The 18,081-nt window shown below is 41.0% G+C and overlaps 1 protein-coding gene and 1 long non-coding RNA gene across 9 annotated transcripts in view; one reads left to right on the plus strand and one right to left on the minus strand.

The window, feature by feature from the left end:
- The window catches only part of LOC114847079 (nectin-2-like), a 36,111-nt gene that overhangs the window by 12,716 nt on the left and 5,314 nt on the right, over positions 1-18,081 (plus strand). For 6 of the 8 annotated variants that reach the window (XR_008693418.1, XR_008693419.1, XM_029136424.3 and 3 more), the window contains exons 1-9: positions 6,765-7,191; positions 8,562-8,900; positions 8,985-9,287; positions 9,707-9,800; positions 9,891-10,045; positions 11,511-11,613; positions 11,700-11,764; positions 17,137-17,475; positions 17,560-17,862. Coding sequence is in view for 6 of the 8 variants with exons in the window: in XM_029136424.3 (XP_028992257.1) it covers positions 7,113-7,191; positions 8,562-8,900; positions 8,985-9,287; positions 9,707-9,800; positions 9,891-10,045; positions 11,511-11,613; positions 11,700-11,764; positions 17,137-17,475; positions 17,560-17,862 (1,780 nt within the window). In the remaining 2 variants the exon portion in view is untranslated. Of the gene's footprint in view, positions 1-6,764; positions 7,192-8,561; positions 8,901-8,984; positions 9,288-9,706; positions 9,801-9,890; positions 10,046-11,510; positions 11,614-11,699; positions 11,765-17,136; positions 17,476-17,559; positions 17,863-18,081 lie in introns of those variants that run through there. The other 2 variants (XM_055505097.1, XM_055505096.1) reach the window with 2 other exon arrangements.
- Positions 1,157-4,832, minus strand: LOC129603518 (uncharacterized). The gene is made up of 2 exons (XR_008693420.1): positions 3,869-4,832; positions 1,157-1,549 (listed from the first exon to the last, which is right to left on the minus strand). It is a non-coding gene; the product is annotated as an uncharacterized LOC129603518 (long non-coding RNA).

An 18,081-nucleotide genomic window follows, 5' to 3' on the forward strand; every position in this document is an offset into this window, starting at 1 on the left:
CCAGTTCTTGCCTTGCCCAGTTGCCAGATTGTCTACGTTGTTTTCCTGACTAGCATTCCAGCATTCTTTGTACTCTTGCCTTTCGTGATTGACCATGCCTTGCCACTGATTCAGCCTCCGACAATCCAGTGCTTTAAGTCTGACCATTGCCTGTATTTTGACCTTGCCTTCGCCTGCTCCTTGTCGGATCCTGTTTGCTGCCACAACGTTTATGACCTCTGCCTGCTTGAACGTGAATATTAAAACTCTGATCTTAACCAAGCCCCCCCTCACCATCCACAACACAGTGTCTACCGTGGACTCATTCAGGTCACTCACAGGACCTGAAGTGGTCCCCCCACAAAGACACTACCCGCAAAAAGGCCCAGCAGAGCCCCAGGAGCTGCTGACCATCTTCTACACAGCCATCATCCAGTCTGTCCTCTCCATCACTGTGTGGTTTGGTTCAGACACTAAGCAGGACAGACACAGACTGCAGCGGGTGGTCCGATCAGCAGAAAAGATCATCAGGACTGAGCTTCCTTCTATTGAACACCTGTACCGGGCCAGACTCAGGAAACGGGCTGTCAGCATCACTGCTGACCCCACACACACTGAACATAAACTGTTTAAACGCCTCCCCTCAACACAATGAATCAATGACTCTTCACAGACACAGACATAAATGTGCAATAACAAAAGTGATGTTAATGTGCAATAACAAAAGTGATAGTGAGCTGCAGTTTATATTATTTTATTCTTTATTTTATTTGTCCTGTGCAAACTTGGCGATTAAAGCGGATTCTGATTCTGATGTATGGTTTGTCCAAGATGGCGGTGCGTACGGACGCAGCGGCTCGACATTCTCCACAAATCTTTACCCTTTTATGCTTCTACTGTCTTTTGCATTTGTTTTTGCCCCATCCTACAACAGATTAACCTACAGTCGAGAAGATCTGATAGCCACAGAACAGCAACAGAGGTTACTTATTGTTTGATCAGACAGGATCTGTTCAAGATGCGAGTACTTATTTCTTATTTTATCTCTCTTTTTATCTGTTCAGTATTTCTTATAGAGCTTTCATTTTGTACTATAAACTGCTGCTAAATGAACCTGTAATTTTTTTGTACCTGTACAATGACAAATAAACTTCTATATACAGTATAACATACAATATACGTGTTTGCATACTTCTTTATTTTGCTGACAGTTTAATTCACAGGCTTTCTCCAAATCGCCACACAATACAAATGCCAACTGGCAGCACAGACCATGACAGAGAAAGACTGAACAAGCTGGTGAGGAAGGTCTGCTCTGTCCTGGTCGGTCCACTGGACTCTAGGGAGGAGGGTGAGAGGATGTCGGCCAAGCTGACGTCCATCATGGACAAGTCTCTCACTGCATCAGACAGTGGAGGCTCTGAGCAGCTGCTTCAGTGGCAGACTGATCCACCCCCAGTGTAGGAAGGAGCGGTACCACAGGTCCTTTATACCCACTGCTGTTAAACCGTACAATTCAACAGTCAAACAGACTCAACTGCACTCTGCTGGACACTTTGTGTACTGCACCCTGTGTGTGAGATAAAGATCTGTTACGTGTTCGTCTTAATTCTGCTCAAAATTAAGTCCAGTACTGCATGTGTGAGTTGTACATTCTGTCTTACGTCCTTTTTAATTCTACACAAGATTTTTGCACATTTCCGTTTTCCCAAATGTTTATCTTGCTCTTTTCTTGTGGCTACTCTGGCAATTGAATTTCCAGACTGTGGGATAAATCAGCCACACCTTCAATGAGGAAGAACTCAGAGCAATTTCATGAATTGGCTGAACAGTTTTAGATTTTGTGTTCCAGTATTTGAGCTGTCGGGACAATGGATGGACTGTAAGCAGCTCTACACTCAGAAATAAAACGGTGCTTGTGTTCAAAACGTTACACGAAAGCATCCAAGTAATGAATAACTAAAGTTAATATGAAAGGAATAATTAAGAGGTGCCACACAATATATAATGGATTGATTAGATCAGTGCTGGATTATAGAAGTATTATATATGGATCAGGTAGTATAACATTACTTAAGGAACTAGATAGAATTCAAGATTCAAAAAAATTTTTTGCACACTTTGATCGCTGTCACAGTTGGAGGTATACACAGGAAGGGCAGGAGATATCAGGCTCTAAGGTTATGCTGTGGAGCAGTGTAAGACCACACCAGTATCAGCATTACAGGTGGAATAAATAAGAATGCCATTAGGAGAGAGGAGACAGCAGTTGGCAATCAATTATTGGGCCAATTTAAAAAGGACACAGGGAAAGTCATCCAACAAAGGTAGTGTTAAAGCAATGTCAGGAGAAGACCAGAACAGAGGAAATCTGGAGTTTTGGGTGGGTAATTGGAGAAATGTAAGGAGGTAAGCCCAACGATGCCACTTTTATTACCCCTAGTTCCACCAGGTGTAATAGAAGATGTAGAGGTGAATCTGAGTCTGCTAGAAAGAAAAGGAGAGGAAGGAGTTGGTGCACATGAGGTGGAAGAATACATTGGGTTAAAGTATAGAGGGTATATAAAAATATACACAGATGCATCAACAACAGGTGGGCAAGTAGGGATTTTGTGGTAACAGAGGTTAAGGTAGAGCAAAGACAAAGAATTGGTGAGTTATTGGTGTTTATAGTGTAATTAGTGGTAATATTGTATGCACTTAAGTGGGTAGAGGTATGTAGGGCACAAAGGGTGGAATAGGTTCAGACTCAGGTATCTCACTGATAAGTATTAAACAAATGGAATTTGAAGCTAGGTAGGATGTGGTGGTGGAAATCTTAAACACAGTGCATAGAATAAGGAGGACAGGGGTGGAAGTGATGTTTGTATGGATACCAGCACATATAGGAATATTGAAATATGGTATAATAAAAGAGAAAGAACAAAAAAAGTGGCAAGAATAAAGGGATAGAGGAAGTAAGGGAAGAGCATATACAACATACAAAGGAAAGTTGGAACAGTAATAGGATGTAGTGGGAATAGGAGGAGGGATGATTTGATGAACAGAATGAGATTGGGACATACAAGTCTTAATAGTACAAAGAAGATACTTAAACGCATGAAACAGGATAGTGTGATATGTGATAATCTATTGCCCAACGTATAGTGTTCAAAGGGAAAGGTTGATAGAGTTCTTAAGAGTAAAAAAAGCAAAGTTAGATTTGAATATAATATTAAATTTTAAAGCAAGTGACATGGGGTAGAGCTGTTTTTAGGTTTCTAAGAGAAATTATTATTATTGTTTTTTTTTGTTGTAAAGTTAGGAAAGAGAGTAGATGTGTAGATATGTATATGTAGTGATGGGCAGATGAAGCTTTATGAAGCATTGAAGCCTTTCATCCAATAGGTTCACTTCAGCGCAAAGCTTCTTGAATCTTTATTTGCTCTAGTAGGACATCTACTGGACGCAATATCAGCTGGCATCAATTTGAAGCGTGTGGCATTTTGCAGAAAGACTTTAAATTAAACTGTGAGCAAAATAAGTATGCAAAACATGTATATTGTATGTTATACTGTATATACAAATACACACACACACACACACACACACACACACACACACACACACACACACACACACAAACAAACACACACAAACTGGCATTATGGAAAATGATTATTTAGAAATTATGAAAATGGAAATTATTATTTACAATGAGGTGAGGGGGTTGTTTTTTCATTATTTAAAAACGTCAGTTTTTCCTCTTTTGACATTATTTCTTCTGCTTAGTAGATACAGTAGGTGGCGGTAAGTACGCACGGTAGTACGCAAGCTGCCATAAAAAAAAACAAAAGAAGAAGAAGAAGAAGAAGAAGAAGAAGAAGAAGAAGAAGGCGGCGCCACACACAATAAATAACCTGAACCGATCGTGCTCCTCCTTTAGTGATAATGGTGAAGAAGGCGAAGGCTGAGAATCTCCAGTCAATAATACCCTAAAAGTAATGATAAAAGAGGACGTGTAATCACCAATCAGGAGCCGTTGTGAGGCGACAGAGTTCTTGACTGCGGTCAAGTGAGCCGTCGTTCAGCCAGCCGCGCTTCAAAAACGTCTTGCGCCCGTATTACGCGCTTTACAGCAGAGCACAAAACGCGCTCGTCGCGACTTCCTCTTTTCATAGGGAGACGTCGGTCTGTTCAAAATATATAAAACTACGAAACAAAATATTGCATATATAGAAAAACTGTCGCCCAATAAAGATCTGTGTACTTTTACTGTAAAATTAAGCATTTATTAGTATTTAAAAATACCATGTCATACTGTAAAACCTTTATAATTAATAACTTAACTTTGGTGCATAGTTCCAGGCTCAGACCACTTCCCCCCTGATCTACTAGAGGTGTACTATCACCACACAAAGATCTGTGTATTTTTACTGTATAGTTTAGGATTTATTAGTATTCAAAACTACCATGTCATACTGTAACTGTATAGGCCGTATAGTCAAATTTAATGATCAATACCTTGACTTTGGTGCATAGTTCCAGGCCCAGACCACTTTCCCTTTGTTCTACTAGAGGTGTACTATCACCACACAAAGATTCTTGTATTTTTACTGTATAGTTTTGGATTTATTAGTATTCAAAACTACCATGTCATACTGTAATACAGTCAACTTTGATCAATAATAACTTGACTTTGGTGCATAGTTCCAGGCTCAGACCACTTTCCCCTTGTTCTACTAGAAGTGTACTATCACCACACAAAGATTCGTGTATTTTTACTGTATAGTTTAGGATTTATTAGTATTCAAAACTACCAGTTCATACTGTAACTGTATAGGCCGTATAGTCAACTTTAATGATCAATAACTTGACTTTCGTGCATAGTTCCAGGCTCAGACCACTTTCTCCTTATTCTACTAGAGGTGTGCTATCATCACACAAAAATTCGTGTATTTTTACTGTATAGTTTAGGATTTATTAGTATTCAAAACTACCATGTCATACTGTAATACAGTCAACTTTGATGATTAATAACTTGACTTTGGTGCATAGTTCCAGGCCCAGACCACTTTCTCCTTATTCTACTACAGGTGTACTATCATCACACAAAGATTCGTGTATTTTTACTGTATAGTTTAGGATTTATTAGTATTCAAATCTTCCAGGTCATACTGCAATACTCTATGGGCCTTATATTCAACTATGATGATGAATAACTTGACTTTAGTGCATAATGCCAGGCCCAGATTATGTCACTTTTCATATAAAAAACTGTGAGTGAGGCTAAGCACACACACATTAAATCCTTTTATTACCATCTGTTAGGACTCCAAAGTGTGACTTAATATTGAAACTAAATGTTTAATGTTTAATATAAAGTCATGAAACAGTCAAAAACTGAATATTTATGTGTGAAACATACATTAACGTGGTGGAGGAGTTTGTGTGCCTGAATGACCCTGGGAGCTATGTTGTCGGGGGCTAAATGCCCCTGGTAGGGTCTTCCAAGGCAAACAGGTCCTGGGCTGGGCTGAACTGGAGGAAGTGTCCGGAGAGAGGGAAGTTTGGAGTTTGCTTAGACTGTTGTCCCCGCGACCCGCCCCCAGAAAACGCGGTTGAAAATGGATGGATACTGAAATCATTATTTGTTCTCATTAAACCATTTCCCATGTCTGGAGTTTGTTTTATCAAAGTTATTGCCGTCTCTGTTCTTGCACATTGTAATATCTAGTTTTGAACACTAAAATGTAAATACAAAATGTATATAACCAAATATTCAGGATTAGATTTAATGCAATTATTCTCTCTTCACAATACAAACTTAAAACAATAAAAAAGAAAGTTACACACTACACTGTTTGTAGTGCAGTACTTATTGGTTTTATGCTTGACTGTAAGGGCCATATTTCAGCATAACATGGTACTACTAAAATCCTAAACTATATAGTAAAAATACATGAATCTTTGTGTGGTGATAGTACACATCTAGCAGAAATAGGAGAAAGTGGTCTGGGCCTGGAACTATTTACCAAAGTCAAGTTATTAATGATTAAAGTTGACTATACGGCCTATACAGTTACAGTATGAAATGGTAGTTTTGAATACTAATAAATCCTAAACTATACAGTAAAAATACACAAATCTTTGTGCGGTGATAGTACACATCTAGCAGAAATAGGAGAAAGTGGTCTGGGCCTGGAACTATTTACCAAAGTCAAGTTGTTAATGATTAAAGTTGACTATACGGCCCATACAGTTACAGTATGAAATGGTAGTTTTGCATACTAATAAATCCTAAACTATTCAGTAAAAATACATGAATATTTGTGGGGTGAAAGTACATCTCTAGTAGATCAGGGTGAATGTGGTCTGGGCCTGGAACTATGCACCAAAGTCTAGTTATTAACGATTAAAGTTGACTATACAGCCCATACAGTTACAGTATGAAATGGTAGTTTTGAATACTAATAAATCCTAAACTATACAGTAAAAATACACAGATCTTTGTGTGGTGATAGTACACCTCTAGTAGATCAGGGGGAAAGTGGTCTGAGCCTGGAACTATGCACCAAAGTTAAGTTATTAATTATAAAGATTTTACAGTATTACATGGTATTTTTAAATACTAATAAATGCTTAATTTTACAGTAAAAGTACACAGATCTTTATTAGGCGACAGATTTTCTATATATGCAATATTTTGTTTCGTAGTTTTCCATATTTTGAAAAGACCGACGTGTCGCTATGAAAAGAGGAAGTCGCGACGAGCGTGTTTTGTGCTCTGCTGTAAAGCGCGTAATACGGGCGCAAGACGTTTTTAAAGCGCGGCTGGCTGAACGACGGATGAACGAACGACGGCTCACTTGACCGCAGCGGAAGGGGAAGGGGAAGCTCAGCTTCAACCAGTCCGTCACCACTGAAAATCTCCCAGATCCGAACAAAGTGCACGTTGTTGTGAAGTGAGAGCCTTATTGTGTGTAGTTTTAACTACAACATATCACACGTCTTACCTTTCTGTGCAAACCGTAGAATGCGGTCGCACTACGCTCTTTTAGCTGGGTCAACGACCGATGAACTAATGACGGCTGAATGATCGCAGTCTGAAATGGAGCCTCACACGAGGACAACCATTTCCAACGGACTTCGCTATGAGTGGATTTTCTCCAGGGAGGCTCTTCCTCCTCCTCCTGCTGCTGCTGCTGCTGAACCTGATCTGGACCGTGGAAGGTGCGTGGACAAAACTCTTTACTACATCGGCACTTTATTTAGCTTAGACCGTTGTGTCACCTACAAGAACAAAGCAGCAGCTGTTGTTTGATTGTATTTAGATAAAAACTAGGGTATATTACATTGAAGACTGAAGACTTTAATTTGCATTTCACTTTTAAGAAATGTCTCAGTGACTCCACTCACATTTTCATAAATTGTCATTTGTAACACTGTCTGGCTGAACTGTACTCTGGGAACAAAGCGTCCCTCATCTGAAGCTTTTATGTCATGTGTAATTCAATCATAGAAGCAGGATAAAAGCAGTGATGCCTGTTTCTTCTTGCCAGGAGCATCAACCCTTTTCAGGGAAGCAGCTGTGGACAGCTTCATACAGTTAATCTGAAGGATAAAATTTCAGTCATTGTCTTGATACCACCTGTTTTTCAGGTACATTACTGAGGTCTTTACATGTGTGGTTCTCTTGTACTCTAAAAAACAGGCTGTTAAGAACGGAACCAGAATATTTTTATCCTATAACTCGCCACATGCCACAACAGCTGCTGTCACATGTGTGATGCTCTTATTGGTGACATGGTTGTAATGAGATCGCAGACAACTGTAAAACATAAATTAAAGTATTGCAGTGCTTGTAGTTTAGCAATGTACAAGTGTAATTATCTCATTATAATAAGTTGTGTTGTAAGTAATGTTAAATCCTATGTTGTCAGAATAAAGTAAAGCAGTGGGAGCAGTCTGTTTTTAAAACATGTTTCATTAATAAAAGAAAACAAAAACCTAATGCAGTGAAAATGAACAACAGTAGATTCTCATGGCAGCAGGTGTTTCTGGCAGTTAGACCTTTGTCTAAAAAACAAAGAAACAACAAAGAAGCTAATTTGAGGTGAGGTCCACGTCAAAGGCTCTCTTTATTCTCAGACAGGTACTGTACTCTACATCACCACTCACCTGCTCAGACACGTTTTCTGAGCGGGTCATTTCAAGCATTTCAGCTTTTAGGTTTTATTTTTTTTCAGGCCTCATTTAGTAGAAGCAAACGGACACGATGGCAGAGTTAGATTGGATTACACTGTCCCTAATGGGCTGTAGGAGAGAAATACTCACATGTAGATACAAGCAAAGGTCAAACAAATAAATGAACAGTACAGTGAGTCCTCCCTTGCTTCGTGTTTATCCAGTTTGTGAACACAGCTGTCCAGTATTATTTCAGTTTTCCATTTCCTTCAAAATCAGCCTTACCACAGTTTTTATAATAGACATACAAATGTCTAATGATTTAGCAGATAACTGTGACAGTCACAACCTCCAGAGACTGAAACCTCTTGTGCTTCTGCTCGTGTTTGTTTCCTGACTTTCCATTTGTCTTTCAGCTGTCCGGGTGGTGGGAGGAAACGTGTCGGTGGTTCTTGGAGAGAGCGCTACGTTACCCTGCAACCTCCTTGACACCACAGAGACGCTCACACAGATTTCATGGCAGAGAATGACTAAGGGGAAGCCAGAAAATGTGAATTTCATTACGATTCTGGCTGATAAAACACACATCTTCAGTGCAGCTGACTATCGGTTCAAGAACATTGGAAACTTTACCAAATACGATGGAACCCTCCAGTTATCAGACGCCACGTTGCTGGATGAAGGCAGCTACTCGTGCATATTCACTCTGTTTCCCAGTGGAAATTTCAGGACAGATGTTACACTAAACCTGCTCGGTATGATAAATGTGTGTGTGTGGAGTAAACGGATAAAAGCTGGAGTCCCACACTGACCTTTGACCTGTGTGCTTCCTCTTGTAGTCCCTCCAGTCGTAACGGTGAAGGACGACGCCCCTCTGTTGGGGGGTGAAGAAGCTTCCCTTGCTACCTGTACGGCGGCTGGTTCCCGGCCTCCTGCTGAGGTGAAGTGGATTATGGGTTCTCTGGAGGGCTCGGTCCGTTCAACCACCACCTCCACCCTTCACGATAACGGAACCACCACCACGGTCAGCTCGCTGCTTGGAGTCCCTACCAGAGACGTCAACCAGCGTTTGGTGAGATGTGTCGTCACCAGCGCGGCGCTGACACAAGCAAAGAGCCTGCCCTTCACGTTACAAGTGTTCTGTGAGTATAATGACGTCATACGCTGCACTGGAGTTAATAACGATCAGTGGAGATTCTCAGTCATCCAGGTGACGTTATCTGAAGGTTGAGTCATGTCACCTGGATTTCTTCTTTTCCATGGAATCGTTTTGCCATCAATTTAGGTGTTTGTTATTCTTCAGTCTGAGTAAAGTTGACTGAAGTTACAAGGCAGTAGATTTTATGCGTCTGTGTGGTTGAATGGAACTACTCCACGCTTCTAACAACACATGCCCCCATCAAAACACATGTAAAGGCTCAATGGTTGTTACGAATGAGGAATAACGTCTAACTGTTGCATTTTTGAATTAAATGAGTTTAACTGACTTTGACTTTAGTAGACAAGCCTCTAGTAAGTGACACAACCCAACAGAGCAGCTCATTCTCTCTCCTCTTTGCAGTTTCACCCACAACAGTGAACGTCACTAAAAGATCAGATAATTCATTAGAGTGTATGACTGAAGCAAACCCAGCTGCTAGCTTCACCTGGAGCAGGTACGGTGCTGCTGTCTGATCACAAAGAGCATCTTAATAAGTTGGTTTCAGGTGTTCGCGCTACAGGAACCTTTGTCTTGTGTGTTTCAGAGCCGACAAGTCCTGGCCTCAGTCTGGTGTCACTGTGGTCGGACCAACGCTGCAGTTGGTGAGGAACACCGATGGCGTCGATGGCCTCTACCAGTGTGAAGCCTCCAACCAGTACGGGAGGAGTCATGGTTACCTCTATGTGCATGTGACATCAGGTGAGGCCTGTGCTCCAGGATGCACACTGATATTTGGAGGCTATAAATGTTAGCACAGTGTTTTATTATGCAAAGTAAAATAAAGGACAGACATAAGGAGTCTTTGTTCAGTCATCATAGCAAGAGAAGCACAAATATAAGACAACATAAAACAAGATCAATTCATGAGGGTTACATGTTTTGTATGGGGTGCCGAATGTAAAAGGAGCACCTATACCTAGTTTTCTCACATTTAACTAAATGACACATGTTTTCTCACATTTAGTTAAATGTGCAAAAGTCTAAATGTTAAATGTAAATGCTAAACGTTCGCCGAGTGTAAACTGAATATTCATGAATGTGCAAGTAGACTCCACCCCTACCCCGCAAACTCAAACACCTCCAACAGTGCGCACAAACCCCGCCCACATCTGATCTTTTGAACCTGTCCGGAAACTTTTGTTTTTAGCCTGGACGTAACTTCGGCTAGCTAGTATAGTTAGCCAACTAATTCTCCACCGGCGCCACAGAAATATTCTATTTAAACCTATTTAACTCCCCATTAATGGTGTTTACGACAGAACAGCAGTTTGAAGCGGAGCCTCAGCCCGCACACCTGCTGTTACAGCCCGTTTGAGTCGGAGCTGGCGGCCATGATGGCTTTGACTTTAGGCTTCTCTCCAGTATTTTCGTGCACCGATCCAGAGTCAGATGTGGGCGGAGCTATGCCTACTGTTTGACGTGTTTGAGTCCGCGTTACTGGTCTAGGACAATAGGGGGTGGAGTCCACTTAAATATTCAGTTGGATCATTTAACATTTAGATTTAACATTGAACATTTAGATTTAACATTTACATATAGACTTGCATATTTAACTAAATGTGAGAAAACATGTTGTGTCATTTAGTTAAATTTGAGAAAACTAGTTATAGGTGCTCCTTTTACATTTGGCACCCCATAGTTGTGTAGTAATTACCAGAATAAAACAATAGTCTCATGTTTTTGGCTGTGAATGAATAAAACCCTTTAAAACAGTTGTTACAATACTTTAGAAGTTAGAGCTGACAGTGTTTACTTATTGACACATCGGATCATTTGAAATAAGTCCGCAGGCAAAGCTTACAGGCCTGTTCATAGAACACTGCACAGTTTTAAACATGTTGGCTCTGTATGCATTTTAAATAATGAATCAGTCAAAACTTGTAGTGTTTTTATTTCCTGCTTATTTTGTGTCATAGCATAGTAAAGTGTTATGTTCTGTTTATAAAATAACTGTCCTTGATTCCTGTTTGTTTTGTGTCATAGAGTAATATCAGCTGATGTGGGCTGAAATAAAAACTCCTGCTTTGTCTGTGTCTGTACCATTAATTAATGGTCTGTTCTGTTGTCTTTGCTTCAGACTCTGACCTACGCAGGTCGTTCTTTCTGTCCTGGCAGCTCTAGTCCTCCTGTGTATTTGTCTTACATGTGCTCTGATTCCCTACAGGCTCCCGCACGATTTGCTGGGTAATATTTAGCCTTTTGCTCGTCCTGTCTGCCATTGGTCATGCTGCATGGTACTACCTTTTTATATTCAGGCCCAAACAAAGGTACAAAATACAGTAATACTGCATATTATACTGCACATTTCAATTTAAGTTTATATATATAAATTAACTGATAGTTTCTTTTCCAGCAGAGAAGACAGCACACATGCAGGGAGGCAGCCTGTCCCTACAGAAGATGAAGAAGCTGAAACACGTACGTGAAGCACATGTTAAATGTAAAATCTGTTTTAGTCACGAGACTGTGTGAAGTGTCTCATGAACTACTTCCCCAAACACAAAAAAAGCATGAGGTTATGCTGCAACAGTCCAACTGTCGGTAAGTCTTTGAATACAGTTTCATTTTGCTTTGCCAGTTTACCCTCGTGCTTCAGGACAGAGGAATGAGTCAGTGTACAGTATTTCCTGTATCAGTACAGTAGGTCCACAGTAGCACCACAGCTCCAACTGTAAAAGGATGTGGTTTTTGTGGTGACTGAATATATCATTAGATTTAATCTTTTTTGCTTTAGTTGATCTTTGCCAGGTTAGAGTTTCAGACTGATGTATTTGCATATTTTACATTGTACGTTTAAGCATCAACTTAAATTTGCTGTCAGTGATATAACCTTCACAGCTTCTAAAACTACTTGTATGTTTCAATTGACTGTACTGACAGTAAAAAAAATCCTGCTGTGTTTGAGTTTTTCCATTAAATGTGTCCAGAGACATTTGTTACATGATTTAGTTAATGCTTTTTGTAATAACATATTAATTGGAGTTCTTCTGAGTCTCACAACAGATTATTCCCACTGTCAGCAAATCCTGTCTCTTAGTGAACACATTTTTTGCTTTGTTTGTTATCTTGTTCTACATTTGTCTTTTATTTGATTTGTAACCTTACAAATGTGTCTGGTCTGTCACATCATCACCTAAAACGCTTTAGGAGTCCTGTGACCAGTGTAATCTGCGCTGCTTTCAGCTTCCTCAGAATAGTCAATGTTAACAAAGACCAGGCAAAGAGCAGCTACAGCGATCTTCATAGTACAAGTCTTTGTGCTCGAGAACAAAAATAATGTTCAGATCGGTTTGTTATGAATCTAAAATGCTGTCATATAAAGTAGATTGTCTGTAGATGCTGAAGTGGAGTTGGGACGTTAACGCTGAGGTATCAGCACGTCGACATCTGTGTCACTGTGGCTTTTTGTTTCTAGATGAGTTCAACTCTCCTGCTGCACAATATGTCTGTCTGTTCATTGAAAGTAGTGAAGTTTGCTTCAAGTATTCTGTATATGAAGGTTCCCCATTGTGATACTATTAAAGGTTTTATTAAGGAGACAGTTGAGTAGGTGTGTCATTGGTCCTGCTCTGTAGCTCATTGTTTAGATGGATTTGAGTCTCTCTAGGTGCTTTGCATACCGTTAGGGGTTGGGCTGAAAAAACTGTCACATCTAACGTCTTTTGTTCCACGCTGCTATGAGCAGTTGGAGTGTGGTGGCGCCGGCTGTCTGTAACCAAGCATTTAATCAACGTCTGTGTCAGTTTGCTCAGTGACTCATTAACGGACTGTAGCCTCTTTGTTGACACACACCTGTTTGCTGTATGACAGTGCTTCTCAATTATTTTCTGTAACGCTTCGCAAGAAGTAAACATTTTGCACCCCCTTCTCAGAATGTGATAAAAAGCAAAATTCTTTCAGCTTTTTATGTTAAAGGTAGATTAGAACCTACAACCTCGGCATCAGGAGCGTTGCTGGTAATATTCGTCACGTTTTCGCAGAACAAACTCCAGCGACTTGTCAGCGTGATTGTGGTGTGATGTCTTAGTGACTCTTGTTTATAAAAGCTTATTTGGCTTCATGCTGTCCGCTGCCAACACGTTCAGACACAGTAAACATAGCGGTCTTTCCTCGTCTCCACCGTATTTACAGTGAAGCCAGGCGCCACAGACGCTTCGTCATAGCTCCTCCTCTTAACTTTCTAGAGACTTCCGTTTGTCTCATTATCTCCGTCTGTCTCCACCTTTCCTGTTATCCCAGTTAAATACCATTCCGTTGTTTGTTATCTGCTTTTCATGTGTCCGGTTCTGGGCTGTGTCTTGTTCACTGCTAAAAACTACCTGATAGCGACGATAACGATTTGTTTAATATAAACAAATTTTTATATCACTCAGGAGGAACGAGTCCTCTCAGTGAACGCCTCGTTCAGTTTCATGCGGTACCTTCTCTCCTTCTCTCGCCACGTGGCAGCAGCTGCTTAAGCTCAGTGAGCAGGACACCTGAAACAGAGGTGATTCGTTCACGACTTCAACTGAGCGTCCTTCCTCGGGGATTCGTTCTTTTATGACGTGACAGCCAGGCCACGCATGCTCTAGTTCTTTTCCATTTGTTTTTGGATCCTTACAGGTCGTTCTTTTGTCACGTGACAGCTTTTCACATGGTTTGAGTTGCTTGTGACATTTTGTGATTTTATAATTTGTCCGCTGAAGCAAACCATGTTGTCTTCAGTATATAGTGTTTGAGAACCGCGACTATTATTGCGACAGCCTGTGTGGTCCGTGCATCACATTCATGTGATGTTGCGTGACGGATCATCTGATCACACACACACTTTGCCACAGAATCTGCCCCACAAAGATGATGCGATGCACATTATCATGGCTCACAATGAGTTCAGTTATTGTGAGGCAGGTTGAGTGGCTGTTATTCTCCCGCAGGTAAAGCAGGCTCTGAGACAGGAAGTCCAATGATGGAGCATGTCTAAATGTCACTGTTTAGAATACTTGCAAAGATCGGCACAACATTAGAGCGTCTTCCTGGGCATAAGAGCATCAACCGGCCAAGCAGGAGGAAGCGATTTCAGTGTCATCATAAACTGAAAAATCACCGGAACACCGCAGATGCGCTAAATTCCTCCCCATCAGGTGTCGACAAGGTCGTGATGTCGCTGCACTCCTATGTGTCGAAACACGACTGCAATCCTTCAAGAGTTACACATATTTGCGGATGTTGCGCTTCAAATGCTGTTGGGCGTTTTATTGTGAAAGTCCGGCGACTGGCCCCGCCCCCGGTTTCCCTTTTTCCTATTTCATTTTGAAAGTGGAGAAAATGAGAATGAGTAAATCAGTATATCGCAAATGTGTTTTACCGATTTACGGAAACGAAACACAGCATGAAAAGACGTTGTTCAATTTTCATTTTACGCATGAATAATTAATTGCACTTCATGCACGGACCAATGATGCAGCTCCTCTGTTTTCAACAGGATTTGTTGGGTTTAGTTGTGTAACGTCTTAAACCTTACCTTGAAAAGTGCCTTGAGATAACTTTGCTGTGATTTGGTGCTATATATTTAAAATTAAATTGAAAATTAAGTTGACTTACAGTCTGTGTCGTCCTTGTTTATAACAGGAACCTCGTCATGTCACAAAATCATTTTATGCTTTTTCTTTGACTTTGTATTGATGTCATGTATCTTTGCAGCTGTCTAAATCTACATTAGTGGCCTTGGAAATAGTATTGCAACATTATTAATCTTCATAAATGATTATGCCCTGTGAAGGAAATATAGTGACACATTTTGGAGTAGCTTTTGAGCCAGTAGATCTTATGGTTTGGACGGCATTGAATTATTGATTTCTTGAGAAGCGACTACCATGTGAAGCTTCCAAAAGGTTCATCTGATTGTGCCAGAAAATGAACCAAAGTTGCGGGGCTTTGAAACCACACAGAACAAGTGACGTCATCCACGTACAACCGTAGGTAAACATTGTTTGGGATTCATTTTTCTTTCACAGAATAGCGCGTTCAGGCGTTTAAACAGATGAGATACGTCTGAACCTTGGTTCGACCAAACAATGTATTCGACGTCACCAGTCAAGTGACCAGCGCCACGTCACACACACACACACGACTTTGTGCTAAACCACGCTGGTTAACGAAGAAAACTGCCGAAGCGACTGCGTTAAACGGGCATTATCTGGGTTTCTCTTTAAATCTAAACCGCGGGTAAACGACGGATGAACTAATGACGGATGGAGGACTGCGGTCATAAACGGAGCCTCACACGAGGATAACTATTTCCAAAGGACGTCGCTATGGGCGGATTTTCTCCAGGGATGCTGCTCCTCCTCCTGCTGCTGCTAAACCTGATCTGGACCACGAAATGTGCGTGGACAACACTTTTATTTACTACATCAGCATTACATCACATGACGTCATCTTTCTCTTCAGTAGGTTAGACCGCTGCGTCACCTATGAGAACAAAGCAGCAGCAGCAGTTATTTTTTTCTAGTTATTAAGCAAAAATAACTTTCATTTGCATTTGACTTTCTTTTTAACAACTTTCTTTTTTTAAACTACTTTTCTTTTAACAAATCTCCCAGCGGGTCCACTCACATTGTCATGAATTGTCATTTGTAACACAGCTGGTTGAACTGTACTCTGAGACCAAAGCCTCCCTCATCCAAAGCTTCACATTGTAGCATGTGTAATTTAATCATGGATAGAAGCAGTGACGCCTGTTTCTTCTTGCCAGGGGCTCCATACAGTTAATCTGAAGGATAATATTTCATACATTGTCTTGAAACTTTCATGAAATTTTGTGGACGCCGCCTGATGTTTAGGTATATTACTGAGGTCTTTACATGTGTGGTTCTATTGTACTTTAAAAAACACGCTGTTAAGCCAGTATATTTTTATCATATAATTCACTCACATGCCACAACAGCTGCTGTCACATGTGTGATGCTCCTATTGGTGACATGGTTGTAATGTGATCAGAGACAACTGTAAAACAGAGTAATTTAAAGTATTGCAGTGCTATAAGTTGTAGTTTAGCAACGTACAAGTGTAATTATCTCATTATAATTAGTTGTGTTGTAAGTTTTGTGGTTAATGAATCAGGTTGTATCAGATCCAGACATGTTAAATCCTTTGTTGCCACTATAAAGTTAAGCAGAGGGAGCAGAAGTTTTTTTTTTCAATGCTTCAATAACAAAAGAAAAAAGGTCATACAGGCAGCGGCTGCTTCCTTTGTTTACAGATGCAGTAAAATGAACAACAGTAGATTCTCAGTGCGGCAGGTGTTTCCGACAGTTAGACCTTTGTCTAAAAAAACAAGACACAAGCTAATTTCCTTAAACAGGTGAGGTCTACATGAAAGGCTGTATTTATTCTCAGACAGGTACTGTACTCTACATCACCACTCACCTGCTCAGACACGTTTTCTGAGCCTCCTTTGCGTTTTTTACCACGAGTAATTTCAAGCATTGCAGCTCTCAGGTTTTATTTTTTCAGGCCTCATTTAGTGGAAGCAAACAGAAATGATGGCAGAGTTGTATCACGTGTATATACAAGCCGAGGTCAAATCATTAAATGAACCACTCTTGCTTCATGTTTATCCAGTTTGTGAACACAGCTGTCCAGTATTATTGCACTTTTCTATTTCCTTCAAAATCAGCCTTACCACAGTTCTTATACAAATGTCTAATGATTTAGCAGATAGCTGTGTGACATTCACAACCTCCAGAGACTGAAACCTCTTGTGCTTCTGCTCGTGTTTGTTTCCTGACTTTCCATTTGTCTTTCAGCTGTCCGGGTGGTGGGAGGAAACGTGTCGGTGGTTCTTGGAGAGAGCGCTACGTTACCCTGCAACCTCCTTGACACCACAGACACCCTCACACAGATTTCATGGCAGAAGAAGACTAAGGGGAAGCCAGTAGATGGGAATTTCGTTACGATTCTGGCTGATAAAACACACATCTTCAATGACGCTGACTATCGGTTCAAGAACATTGGAAACTTTACCAAATACGATGGAACCCTCCAGTTATCAGACGCCACGCTGCTGGATGAAGGCAGCTACTTGTGCATATTCACTCTGTTTCCCAGTGGAAATTTCAGGACAGATGTTACACTAAACCTGCTCGGTATGATAAATGTGTGTGTGTGGAGTAAACAGATAAAAGCTGGAGTCCCACACTGACCTTTGACCTGTGTGCTTCCTCTCGTAGTCCCTCCAGTCGTAACGGTGAAGGACGACGCCCCTCTGTTGGGGGGTGAAGAAGCTTCCCTTGCTACCTGTACGGCGGCTGGTTCCCGGCCTCCTGCTGAGGTGAAGTGGATTATGGGTTCTCTGGAGGGCTCGGTCCGTTCAACCACCACCTCCACCCTTCACGATAACGGAACCACCACCACGGTCAGCTCGCTGCTTGGAGTCCCTACCAGAGACGTCAACCAGCGTTTGGTGAGATGTGTCGTCACCAGCGCGGCGCTGACACAAGCAAAGAGCCTGCCCTTCACGTTACAAGTGTTCTGTGAGTATAATGATGTCATAGGCTGCACTGGAGTTAGTTGGAGTTTGGGGTAGATTCTCACTCATCCGGGTGACGTTATCTGAAGGTTGAGTCGTGTCAACTGGATTTCTTCTTTTTCATGGAAACATTTCCCCACCAGTGGCTTCTTCAGTCTGAATATTTATCCTTCAGAGAGGTTTCCCCTCCGACCTGTAAATGATGGGTTTGTTTTGTGACCTA

The sequence above is a fragment of the Betta splendens genome, chromosome 21 (genome assembly GCF_900634795.4).
Source record: "Betta splendens chromosome 21, fBetSpl5.4, whole genome shotgun sequence".
NCBI lineage: Eukaryota > Metazoa > Chordata > Actinopteri > Anabantiformes > Osphronemidae > Betta > Betta splendens.